The 13894-nt window shown below is 42.9% G+C and overlaps 1 protein-coding gene across 2 annotated transcripts in view; it reads left to right on the top strand.

The window, feature by feature from the left end:
• The window catches only part of CFAP251 (cilia and flagella associated protein 251), an 80408-nt gene that overhangs the window by 23333 nt on the left and 43181 nt on the right, over positions 1-13894 (top strand). For both annotated transcript variants that reach the window (XM_060121514.1, XM_060121513.1), the window contains exons 8-14: positions 2960-3037; positions 4322-4372; positions 7301-7515; positions 10257-10451; positions 11176-11426; positions 11762-11913; positions 12980-13153. In XM_060121514.1, the coding sequence (XP_059977497.1) occupies positions 2960-3037; positions 4322-4372; positions 7301-7515; positions 10257-10451; positions 11176-11426; positions 11762-11913; positions 12980-13153 (1116 nt within the window). The remainder of the gene's footprint in view (positions 1-2959; positions 3038-4321; positions 4373-7300; positions 7516-10256; positions 10452-11175; positions 11427-11761; positions 11914-12979; positions 13154-13894) is intronic.

Here is a 13894-nt window from a genome sequence, read left to right on the forward strand (position 1 = left end):
TTCTGTTAGTATCCCCCATCCCCTCCCTGTTGAGCCTCCCTCCCACCCTCCCTATCCCACCCCTCTAGGTCGTCGCAAAGCACTGAGCTGATCTCCCTGTGCTGTGCAGCTGCTTCCCACTAGCTATCTATTTTACATTTGGTAGTGTATATATGCCGATGCTACTCTCTCACTACGTCCCAGCTTCCCCTTCCCCCTCTGTGTTGTCAAGTCCATTGTGTACATCTACATCTTTATTCCTGCCCTGCCACTAGGTCCATCAGTACCATTTTTCTAGATTCCATATATATGCGTTAGCATACGGTATTTGTTTTTCTCTTTCTAACTTACTTCACTCTGTATGACAGACTCTAGGTCCATCCACCTCACTAAAAATAACTCAATTTCCATTTTGTGTTTTTTAAACCATTTTTTTTTCAGATCTAGAAGTTCCACTTGATTTTTAAAAAAAATAGAGTTATCTGATTTCTGATCATCAGGGAAAGGCAAATTAAAACCCCAGTGAGATATCACCTCACACCTATCAGAATGACCACAATATAACAAATATTGGAGAGGATGTGGAGAAAAGGGAACCCTCGTGCACTGTTGGTGGGAATGTAAATTGGTGCAGCCACTGTGGAAAACAATATGGAGGTTTCCCAAAAAACTAAAAATAGAACTTCCATATGACCTAGCAATTCCACCCCTGGATATATATTTGAAAAAAAACAAAAACACTAATTCAAAAAGATACATACACCCCAGTGTTCGTAGCAGCATTATTTACAATTACCAAGATATGGAAGCAACCTAAGTGTCCATCAACAGATGAATGGATAAAGAAGATGTGGTACATATATATAATGGAATACTACTCAGCCATAAAAAATACCTGGATCTCCTGGGGGTCTATTTCTGTAGATTACTTTTCTCCCTTGTTTTTCAGTCATTTGGACATGTCTCTTGCCTATGCCTGGTTGTTTTTCATTGAATGCTAGATGTTGTGCTTTAAAAAGCATAGGAATAATTTGAGGCTCAGGTTGATAATAACTTACTCGAAGGAAGACTTACTTTCGCTTCTTAGAGGGCTTTGGCAAAGTGGTCGCCTTGATCTAATCAGAGATTGAGGTGATTTGAGGCTGATTTTCAGCCTTTGTGAGGCCTCATCCATGCACTTGCTTTCACAAGTTCTTCACCCCACCCAGGCCTTTGTGTTGTCCTGAAATTGATCATCTGACATTGGCATTGGTAGTTTACATTCCTGAAATGAGGCAGCAGTCAACAGGCAAGGAATAGGACATGGGGTGGGAGAGGCAGGAATGGAACTTAAAAAGCATTTCTCGGAAAGCAAATACCATATGCTAACATATATATATGGATTAAAAAAAAATGATTCTGAAGAACCTAGGGGCAGGACAGGAATAAAGACGCAGATGTAGAGAATGGACTTGAGGACACGGGGAGGGGGAAGGGTAAGCTGGGACGAAGTGAGAGAGTGTCATGGACATATATACACTACCAAATGTAAAATAGATAGCTAGTGGGAAGTAGCTGCATCGCACAGGGAGATCGGCTTGGTGCTTTGTGACCACCTAGAGGGGTGGGATAGGGAGGGTGGGAGGGAGACGCAAGAGGGAGGGGATATGGGGATATATGTATGCATATCGTTGATTCACTTTGTTATACAGCAGAAACTAACAGAACATTGTAAAGCAATTATACTCCAATAAAGATGAAAAAAAAATCAAAGAAAAAAAAATATTTCTTGGGACTTCCCTGGCAGTCCAGTGGTTAAGACTTCACCTTCCAATGCAGGGAGGGCGGGTTTGGTACCTGGTTGGGGAGCTAAGATCCCACATGCCTCAGTGCCAGCAAACCAGAATGTAAAACAGAAGCAATATTGTAAGAAATTCAATAAAGACTTTAAAAATGGTCCACATCCAAAAAAATCTTTAAAAAACAAACGAAGCATTTCTCCAACCCATCTCTCATCTGTCTCCTGCAGCCCTCCATGTCAGGCTGCAGCTGCCCGCCTCCCATGCATATATCATTTCAAGACTTATGCCTTGTCTCCCCAGGGATTTCTCACTTGTTACTTAGTTTCTGCATTTCAGGTTTCCTTCACTTCTATAGTGTCTGCAGGGTTGATTTTTGGGGAGGGAGCCAGGCAACCCATGCTACACACCATCTTGGCAGGAATCAGAACCCCCTTCCAATATTTTGCATTCATTCCAAGTTCCCTTGTGGCCCTGTTAAATTTAGAAATGAATACACAGCAGTCTTTGTCCAAAAGGACACAGAATAAAGGTTATTGGTGAATATACTAGTTTACTTTTGCTTGCTCCAATTTATAGATGATGAATTATAATAAATAAGACTAAATAAGAAAGGAAACACGTTTGAGACCATTAATTTTAACACTCAGTATTTAAATTATATTCCTATTGCTTACAAAATGCCATGTCTTTTTTTTTTCTTGTTTTTTTGTTTTGTTTGTTTGTTTTTGTTATTTTGACCATGCCACGAGGCATGTCGGATCTTAGTTCCCTGACCAGGGACTGAACCTGTGCTCCCTGCAGTGGAAGTGTGGAGTCTTAACCACTGGACCACCAGGGAAATCCCCCATGTCTTTTCTGTTTTATATTCCTACTCAGTTATTTAATTAAAGATATTATTTAGGGCTTCCCTGGTGGCGCAGTGGTTGAGAGTCCGCCTGTCGATGCAGGGGACATGGGTTCGTGCCCCGGTCTGGGAAGATCCCACGTGCCGCAGAGTGGCTGGGCCCGTGAGCCATGGCCACTGAGCCTGCGCGTCTGGAGCCTGTGCTCCGCAACAGGAGAGGCCACAACAGTGAGAGGCCCTCGTACTGCAAAAAAAATAAAATAAAATAAAATAATTTAACTTTAACATTCAGCTTAACCAGAGAGAAACAGAAAATGTATTATAATGTAACATATTTTCATACTTTATATTTCAGAGCTACCTTACTTTTAATCCAACAAATAATAAAGAATTGGTGAGCAATAGTAAAACACAAGCAATATATTATATGTGGGTAAGTACAAATATTTTCATTTGTTTTAAATGTATAAACAAGTATGTATTTATTCTTTAAGTACAGATCTTTTGGTAATGTAACAATATAGTATCTACTTAGAAAGCAATAAACATATATTAAAATGTTTTGATTTAATTATAGCATTTATTTTAGTCCCATTGGAAATTAGCATATTAAATCAGAAGCAGATAATTTAAATTTCATTTAAGTTTTTAAAGTAATGTGGCAAATATTTATGTGAATATATTTAAGGTCTAAAATATATTCAAGATCAAGGATTTTTCAAGATCTTGGACTTTATTCCCTTTCAAAAAGGAATTAACAGATTGGTCATATGTATACTGACACAGGGAAAAATCATGAGATTAAAAAAATATCAAAAGTTAAACATAAAATTACCATATGACCCACCAGTTTCTAGGTATATACCCCAAAGAATTGAAAACAGGTGTTCAAACAAATACTTATGCACAAATGTTCATAGCAGCAGCATTATTCACAATAATCAAAAGGTAGAAACAAATCAAATGCCCATCAACTAATGAATGGATAAACCAAATGTGGTCTATCCATATATGGAATATTATTGAGCCATTAAAAGCAATGAAGTACAAACGCCTGCCACACCGTGGATGAACCTTTAGAACATTATGCTGAACGAGAGAAGCCAGACACAAAAAGCCACATACTCTATAATTCTGTTGATATGAACTGTCCAGAATAGGTAAATTCATAGAGACAGAAATCAGAATGGTGGTTGTCAGGGGCTGGGGGGGATGGGAGGTGACTGCTTAATGGATAGAGGCCCTCCTTTTGGGCTGACGAAAGTGTCCTGGAACTAGAGGGAATGATGGTTGCACAGTATTGTTAATGTACTAAATGGCACTAAATTTTACACTTTAAAAGGGTTAATGGTTAATTTTATATTAAGTGAATTTTCCTCAATAAAAAAAATGCTAAACAAAAACGCTTTGAATTGCTGATTTTCAGTGATATTCATTCCTTCAGGTATTAATTATAGCTTCAAAGCCTTATAAATGTAGAATTCAGATTTGCATTAACTACCACTTAATCACAATCATTTGTGGCGTTTTTATGTATTTACTTTTTTTTCAGAATGTTTCTAGATGTCCCTAGAGACAGCAGGTTATCCTACCTGTAGAAATTGCAAAGCTCTGATGCTGTTCAGATGCATTTGTTTTGATTTTTGCTGTTATGTAGCTCTTCTTTTGGAAACCAAGTCTTTTTTTAGTAGTGATTTTTTTTTTCTGTGCTTATCAGTATGAAGAGGGAGATATACTTGTTCACAGTGCCCCACTTTTAACAGAAAAAGTGAGTATGCCTGTTGTGCTTTTTTTTACGTCTGACTGTGGAGAATAAATATGTGTGTGTCAGCTTAGTCATTTTGGGCTTCTCTTTGTATGTATCTTTATATTGCAAAATAATTTGAAATTTTTACTTAGGTCCTTTACCATACTGAATGGCCAGTTAAAAATAATGGACGGATTGTTCAAAATAATATGGATAAAAATAAATGGCAGGGACTTCCCTGGTGGTCCAGTGGCTAAGACTCTGCACTCCCAATTCAGGGGACCTGGGTTCGATCCCTGGTCAGGGAACTAGAGCCTGCATGCTGCAACTGAGTTTGCATGCCGCAGTTGAAGATCCTACACGCGGCAGCAAAGATCCCTCGGGCCGCAACTAAAAACCAGCACAGCCAAATAAATATTTTAAAAATAGATAAATAAATAAATAAATAAATAAATGGCAAAGAAAGTTTACTACCATGAGAATATACCCAAGAAAGTGATGATTTTTATAATGTATGTGTGCACATGACAAAAGATGAAAGTTAATTTGGGGTGAAATAAGTAAAGTAGTTGAACATGAGTGAATCCCTTTAAGCTGCTCAGTTTTCAGAGCAATAAAAATGATACTGGGTGCACTTCCCTGGCGGTCCAGTGGTTAAGACTCGGTGCTCCCAATGCAGGCAGCATGGGTTCCAACCCTGGTGGGGGAAGTAAGATCCTGAAAGACGCAGGGCCAAAAATAAGTCAATGGATGGGTAGATAGATAGGACCTTTTTTTTTTTTTTTTTTTTGCGGTACGTGGGCCTCTCACCGTGGGGGCCTCCCCCGTTGCGGAGCACAGGCTCTGGACACGCAGGCCCAGCGGCCATGGCTCACGGGCCCAGCAGCTCTGCGGCATGTGGGATCCTCCCGGACCGGGGCATGAACCCGTGTCCCCTGCATCGGCAGGCGGACTCTCAACCACTGCGCCACCAGGGAAGCCCGATAGGACCATTTTTAAAAGATGATGTTGGGTATTTAGATGTTTCAGAGCCAGTAGAAAGGTGGTGAGCCAGGTGTTGGGGGGAACGTTTTATCGTTCCTGCTTTCCTTGAGTGATTGCACCTGAGGTGGACCTCGAGTCCTGTCTCCTGCAGCAGTTTCTGCTTTTGATACTCACATAACCTGCTCTCACTGTGCAGCTGACAATGATTTTTCTGCTTCCCTTCTTCATCTTTGGTTTGACCAATAAAACTTTATTTTTCAAGAGGGCATGCCAAAAGACGATGGACACAAGGCAAGATTATCCTGTCTGCAAACTTTGCTTTTCATACATCAAAGTATCAAAAAAAAAATACAGTCAGTTCTCATTATTTGCAGCAGTTATGTTCTGTAAGGTCTCTGTAGACCTGAATTAGCGGATGCTGAATCATTGCTCCTAGGAGAGATACAGGAATAGGCTCCTGCCAGCCTAGGGTCACAGTACTTTCACTGACTGACAGATACATGACCTTGTTTTATGTATGTTTCTGTTTAAAGACACCATATTTAATATATAATGTTGGTTCCTTAATGTTGGACTCACTAGATAGAACTCCTGTCTGAATGAGGCTTATCTAACACAGGTGTATTCTCTGTAAGGCACGTCACAGCCTTCTTGGGCTTAGGAGCACTAGACAGCATTTCAGTACCATAGTCAGGAGCCAATTTAAATACCAAAATCACCAACAAAAAGCACCAAAAAGGGCTTCCCTGGTGGCGCAGTAGTTGGTAGTCCGCCTGCCGATACAGGGGACACGGGTTCGTGCCCCGGTCCGGGAAGATCCCACATGCCGGCTGGGCACGTGAGCCATGGCCACTGAGCCTGCGCGTCCTGAGCCTGTGCTCCACAGCGGGAGAGGCTGCAACAGTGAGAGGCCCGTGTACCACAAAAAAAAAAAAAAAAAAGCACCAAAAAAATTTAGAACATCACATTAAACAGGCTAGGAAAAGGACACTTGTCTCTCGTTTGAGAGCTGAAACAAGAAGGCACAGAGTTGCCTTGTTTGACCTCAGCTGGGAATGTCACGTTTTTCACCACTCGGCACATGCACACATCTGCAAATGATTGTGAAAGTGCCATGAGGATTGACTTGGGGGCTACAAATAAATATCAGAAAGTAAGTAAATTCACAAATACCGAATCCACAAAGAATGAGGATCGGCTGCAGTTTGAAATGATAAAAATGCCTCGTGTTGAAACAGGGCTGTTCTTAGAAAGAATGTGATGTCCTTGCTTGACCAATTGTGCTTCTACTGACCCTCTTGTGTTCAAGTCAAAGAGGTCCACCTTAGGATCTTCTCTGCCTAAGTAGAGAGTCAGGCAGCAGACTTACTGTATCATATGACAGATCGCCGAGTTTCCTTCATGTATTCATTCAGTAAACATTCAGTGAGGGTTCACTCACTGCTCTGGGTTCCTTCTATACTTCATCTCTAAGACACTGTCTAAGGAAGATGGCCTAGTGCCTTATCCTACGTAGCACACATTTAATAAGAAGTCTTGGGGCATTTCTATATACAGCACTTAAATTTCCACTGATGGGAAAATAATTTATGATCAAAAATAAACTGAGAGAATTGTTTTATAATGTTTTACAGCTGGAGCATGCTTTGTCCACGACAAACATTAGTTTCTTTATCAGTTTCTGAAACCTCAGTAAGAGAAGTTGAACAGATATAAATGATGATTAATCACTCCTTCATTTAAGCCCGTATATAACCCTTCACTTGCTCTTAGCAAACCTTCAGAGGTTCAGAACTGCCTGATCATGGCAATCCATGGGGGAGGTTTTTTTAAATGATTTTTTCTTTTTTACTTTATTTTTTTCCAACTATATTTAGGTAAAACATTATAAAACGTCGTGTTGATAAATGTTTTGTTTTATATTTACTACCAAAGGTAACTCATAACCTGTCTCTTGAAATGCAGACATTCAACAAGCTCGTGGGAAAATTTAGCCAGTCAGTCTTTCATTTGAATTTAACCCAAATACTGTCGGCGACAATGGAAGGGAAGCTGGTTGTCTGGGACATTTACCGCCCACCACCGTCTGCCTCCACCTCTTTGGGCTTTCCCCACATCACACCTTGTAAACTGGTTCATTTGCAGAAGGAGGGTATCACTGTGCTTACTACAGTTGACAGGTACTTAATTAATTAAAAAGTAGCTATAGATGATTATAAAATTATTTAAAAACCCTTTTGGAGGTATACACGTATGTTGTACATGCATAGATTGTTTCTGGGGAGAGCCAATTAACTGGAAACACTGGCTGCCTCTGAGGAAAAGAACTGAGAGCTAGGATCAAGGATGGGGGTGGATTTACTTCTTTTTATAGTCTCATTTGTACTGATTGGTTTGCTTTTTTTTAAAAAAAGTAATGGGCATGTATTACTTTTTTTTATAGTAATTTAATATTTTATTTATTTATTTTATTTTTGGCTGCGTTGGGTCTTTGCTGCTGCACGCAGGCTTTCTCTAGTTGCAGCAAGCGGGGGCTACTCTTCATTGCGGTGCACAGGCTTCTCATTGCGGTGGCTTCTCTTGTTACAGAGCATGGGCTCTAAAGCACACGGCCTTCAGTAGTCGTGGCACGCGAGCTTCAGTAGTTGTGGCTCGTGAGCTGTAGAGCGCAGGCTCAGTAGTTGTGGTGCACGGGCTTAGTTGCTCTGCGGCATGTGGGATCTTCCCGGACCAGGGCTCGAACCCGTGTCCCCTGTACTGGCAGGTGGCTTCTTAACTGCTGCACCACCAGGGAAGTCCCAGGCATGTATTACTTTTAACAGTCCTTTTGTGTTGGTGAAACAAAAAGTAACATTTTTTTTCTTCTGCCCTAATTAGACTTATTTTGCCCATACTTTAAATTTAAGAAAAGGACATAAATAGCTATATATTTCTTTCTGATTACAGAATAACATTTACTCATCATGAAAAGATGAACCACAACATAACTTTATAAAGTTCCCTAACTCTTTGATTTTGAGAGGCTGCGGGAGCACATAGATGATCTAAGCCTTATGCCTTAGCCTCAGACGTAAAGGGGTTCACATTGCCAGATGCATCCCTTCCTTGCCAAGTGACCTTGGACAAGGGACTTAAATGTGCTGAGCCTCCAGTCTTCCATCTGTAAAGTAGGCATAACAATACTGTCCCTCCAGAGTGACTTTGTGAGGATGGCTTGCGGAATCTTAGTTCCCTGACCAGGGATTGAACCCTGGCCCTGGCAGTGAAAGCTCTGAGTCCTAACCACTGGACCGCCAGGGAATTCCCAAGCCTTTTAAAACTCTTAGCATGTCATCTGGTACAGGGGAGCTCTAGGTAAAACAGCCATTATCAGTGTGCTGGAGACGATTGCCTCGTGACAAGAACCCTGCCCACATGGTTGGAGTCACTGTGCCATCTGCTTCCCAGAAGCCCATTGCTTTCTTGACCCTTTCTTTTAATACAGAGGAACAGTGAGGTCCTGGCGTGGCTTTACAAAGACAAATGCAAATCGTCATCTTCACTCACTTGATGAGAAAAGACAGTAGTAGAATTGCAGTTGATGATGCAATCAACTTTTAATTGTTGGGGGTTAGGACCCAGGGAAGACCAGGCCTGGGTTTCCTTTTCTCCATGTTAAATAAAACCCAGCCAGGACCCCAGAGCCCTTGCTGGAAAAGGTCTCAGAAAACACTTGGCTTGTTTTGCCATTTCTGTCCAGCAGAGGGCTGTGAATGACATTCTCGCCAATTACTCAGCCCACCTGCCTTGCTTATTAATCAGAAACCTCATTTAATCACTTTGTGTATATAAGAGAAAATGCATCCCACACCTCCCCCCACCCCCCATGATTAGAATTATGTCAGAGGCTTTAAAAAAAACAAGCTCATTTGGGATGGCTCTGAGGACTGGAAATAAAAGCTGTTTTGTCACGCAGCACTGCCTTTGGCTGTGGTGACTGGACAGGGTTTTACAATCGATTGCTCTCACAGCAGTGTCCTCCTGTATCTCGTTGCCAGCCTGCGTGATTTCAGAGGAATGGTTGATGGACTCTGTTGTCATCTGTAGTCTTACGGCAGAGGATGTAAATCATTGCCCACTGCCATTGCATGGGGCTGATCTTGCGGGGCAGGGAAGAGGAGAGCAGAGAGCATGGACTTTGCATAAGATACACCTGGATCCCTGCATAGCCTAGCCACGTGGCCCTGATAGGGTTGCCAGGTTTATGTACGTCCCAAATGTTGCATGGGGCAACTGCATTTGGGATCATGCAATATATGGGACATACTTATTCTAAAAATTTACTCATTGTTCATCTGAAATTCAAATTTAACTGGGTATCCTGCATTTTTATTTGCTAAATCTGGCAATCTGAGGCCTTGAGCCTTAAGTTTCCTAGATGTGAACTGGGATGACAGTAAAATCAGCCACATAGGGCAATATTTTTTTTTAATAAATTTATTTATTTGTTTTTATTTTTGGCTGTGTTGGGTCTTCGCTGCTGCGTGCGGGCTTTCTTTAGCTGCGGCAAGTGGGGGCTACTCTTCATTGTGGTGTGCGGACCTCTCACTGCAGCGGCTTCTCTTGTTGTGGAGCACAGGCTCCAGGCACGCGGGCTTCAGTAGTTGTGGCTTGCGGCCTCTCTAGAGCGCAGGTTCAGTAGTTGTGGCGCATGGGCTTAGTTTCTCAGCAGCATGTGGGATCTTCCCGGACCAGGGCTTGAACCCGTGTCCCCTGCGTTGGCAGGTGGATTCTTAACCACTGCACCACCAGGGAAGCCCAGGGCAGTATTAAGTGAAAGTTTTTACAATGCCCGGAGTCCAGGGGCTGACATATAATTAGGTGTTCAATAGATGGTACTCATTACCATTATTTAACAAACCGACGTTATTCTCCATTTCAGCTATGTTGTCACAGGTGACATTCGGGGTAACATCAAGTTCTACGATCACACCCTGTCCATTGTGAACTGGTACAGCCACTTCAACCTGAGCTCCATAAGAAGCCTGTCCTTCTCAAAGACCCCAGCAACTCCTCCGACTGAAAATACAAACTATCCTCCAGACTACACTTTAAAAGGTGACCTTTTTATTGTAAGGTGAGTTGTTAATGAACCTCATCATTTGCATGGTCAAAAAGTGATGTCTCCTTTTAGTTTGTGTACAGCGGGATCTTCTTCCTATTCCTGGGATGTGAACTCGAGGGTACTGGCCTCCCTAGTCAGTCCTTTACCTGCCTTGCAGACGGATCTCCTTGGCTGGTCACAATCACTATTTAATTGATTTTTTAAGTGAAACATCATTCTCCTGTTAAGAATGTCTAGTGGTGGGAAGCTGGAAAGGGCTCTAATCTCTGTTGCCTCTGGAGTCCTTCGCTGTAGGTTGGTCTCCTTTCTCGAAGCTGAGTTTGTCCTAGCACTACAGTTAAAGGGATTTGATAGTTAATAGCCATAACATTTCAAGACAGAATTATCTGTGAGTCTGCTTAATTACCCTTGTGGTATTTGCAGGCACATCTGTATGTGTGCACCAAACTCCATATTTGCATACACAAATGAATATTTGCATGTGCAGATTAGCTAATTGTACAACTGACTGTCCATCTGCATACTTAATGACTCAATTTACATGTAGAAATGTGGGCTTTTTCACTTGCAAATGGAGGCTGTTGGGTATTGGTGGTATATTTTTGGAGATGTTGGGTTAATAATGTCACTAAATTACAGACGACAGAGGCGTTTCATGTGCAATTAGCAGCAGAATAGCTGGCGTGCCCCATTCCCTGCAAACACTGATGCTGTTGGGTCTCTCCTTGGCAAACAGGAATTTTATCATTGGAACGTCGGATGCGTCAGTGTACCACTTAACAGCAGATGGGACCAAACTTGAGAAGTTATTTGTAGAGCCCAAGGATGCCATTTGTGCCATCTCCTGCCACCCGTACCAACCCCTCATTGCCATCGGGAGTTTCTGTGGGATGATCAAAGTGTGGGATTATGAACAGAAAAAATACCTCTTCAGCAGGATCTTTGAGAAGGGGCTTGGAGTCCAGAGTCTGACCTACAACCCTGAAGGTATTTTCATTTTGTCAGCCTGTCTTAGGTTTTAAACTGAAAACAGATCCAAATGGCTAATCCCTTGGCTGTCACAGCTCCAGGAAGGTTACTTTGACCCTCTCCCCGCACCAGGCCAGATGGGACGCCTTCTCCCCCTGGACGCTGCAGAGCTCCGTACCGCCTGGTCTCATCCCATGATGCCATGCTTTCCAGTTTACTTCTCCTTCTCAGGACCTTGTCTGTCGTGTTCGTTGCTGTCTCCTTGGCACGTAGAACAAGGTCTGGCGTGGAGTCAATGTTTCTTGAGTGAATGAAGTCCTTTTCGACCATTGTTCTCTGGCTTGTGATTTCAGGAGCTCTCCTCGGAGCTGGCTTCACAGAAGGGACCGTTTACATTCTTGATGCAATGTCCTTAGAAAGTGAAACCCCAGAGCCTTTCAAATATTCCAGAACCAGTGTGACTCACGTCAGCTTCTCCCATGACTCCCAGTATATGGCGACCGCTGTGAGTATTTTCACTGAGTGCCGTCCAGGGGCTCAGCAACCTTATTTAAAGCCACAAGGGGGAGGGGCTGGGAGTTAGGGGGATGGGGAGTAGCTGCTAGAGGGTACAGGTTTCTTTTGGAGGTGATGAAAGTGTTCTAAAACTGTGATGATGGATGCACAGCTCTGTGAATATACTAAAGCCCATTGAACTGTACACTTCCAGTGGGTGAATTGTGTGGGAGGTGAATTATATCTCAATAAAGCTGTTATAAAAGGAGAAAGGGGTGGGGGAAGTGGGGGGACTTCTGCCTGAAAACAAGACCAGGGCCTCAGAACTTCCAGACTTGGATTCTGCTACTCTGACAGCTCATTTTGGTTTGTTAGTTTTTCGGAACCCTTTCTCTGCATCCAGGGTTTTATCTTTCCCTTTGATTTTTGACGAGATGACATTCTTATTTAAGCGGAGTCTTCCACCGAGCATTTCGGATTCTGGTCCTTCCCTCTGTGAATAGGGCTCTTAATCTCAGTAAAGATTTTTCTGGGACCCCCCCAACCTCTCCCTTCATGCCAGTTCTCTTGGGGGATGGGGTGAGGTGCGGGGAAGCAGCCGGCTTCACTTGAACCTCTGTCCCTTACACGCTTCCCAGCAGCACACTGACTCAGGCGCCCCAGGTCCCTTCAGGCTGCTCCCGCCCTCTCCCCGACCCCTGTCACTCTCAGCCATCATGTATATATTTTTTAATCGTACCTTTTAAAATTTTGTGTAGCCAGATAAAGAGAAGGGAGGACAGAGGCCGAAAGAGTCAGGGTTTCAGTTTCCAACAGAGAATGAGGTGGGGACCAGCAAGGAGAGTAAGACCATAGTGTCAGACAAATACCGTCTCTCCCTGCCCCCACCTACCTACTTTGAACCTTGATTTTCTCATCTGCAAAAGGGGCATTATTTTACTACTTGCTCCAATAGACAAAGGTTTTCCTTCTGCATAAAATTTCTAAAAGCAAAGTTAGTATGAAAAACATAGTGATGATTCTTAAGTTAACAAAATCTAAAAAGGAGCAACTTCTGCTCTTTTGCTCATACTCAGGATGTAAGTTTCACCGTGGCCGTTTACGTGGTGAGAGTCAAAAATGGACGAAGGGTCTGGGAGTATTTGGCAAGACTTCGTTCTCATCGCAAGAGCATTCGAAGTGTCCTGTTCGGGGTTCATCTGGACAGCAACGAGCCGAGACTGCTGAGCCTCGGGAGAGACAGACTCTTGGTGAGCTGTTTCCTTTTCCTTTGCCTGGTCACCAGGAACATGTCTCGTTCTCGTTACCTCCCTGGCTTCTGGCACAGAACCAGACCCACAGTACTTGTGTTTGTTTGAGAAAATGAATGTATGACAAAGTAGCGAAAACCTTTCTGAGTTGGCACTTGGCCTTCACACGGCTCTGACACCACACAGGGACCTGTGTCCTCAGTAAGGAGGCTCCTGGGAAGTGGCACGTTGACGGCGGGGTGGGGGTACTCCCCACAGCACCGACAGCTCAGCCACCCTCGCCTCTCAGTGTATGTTTCGAAGCCAACACTTACACTTTCTGTGTGTCTAGGGGACAGGGCCAGGCTCTTACCTCAATGTGACAACTCAGAGAATATCAGAGGGAAAGGTAGAGACAGCGGCAAATGCAATATTACATGATTGAGCCAAAAGATTCAAAATCAATCGATCTATCTGTGCATCCATCTTAGCTTCCTTCCTTCCCTCCCCCCGTTACTTCCTTTATTCTATCCATCCTTCCTTCTGTCCATCCATGCTGGTCTGGCCACCAAAGCCTACATATGTGTGAAATTCAGCAGGCTGCTAATTTATGACTGTCAAGTGCTGAGATTTAGATATGAATTAGTTCCTACCCTCAAAAAGTTCCCAAGATAATGATAAGTGAAGCAGTACAACATAACTGTAAGAGTTCAGGTTTTGGAGTTAGTTGGACCTAGATTTGAATTCTCATCCTCCCACTTC

Source organism: Lagenorhynchus albirostris, chromosome 14 (genome assembly GCF_949774975.1).
Source record: "Lagenorhynchus albirostris chromosome 14, mLagAlb1.1, whole genome shotgun sequence".
In the NCBI taxonomy this organism is placed as follows: domain Eukaryota; kingdom Metazoa; phylum Chordata; class Mammalia; order Artiodactyla; family Delphinidae; genus Lagenorhynchus; species Lagenorhynchus albirostris.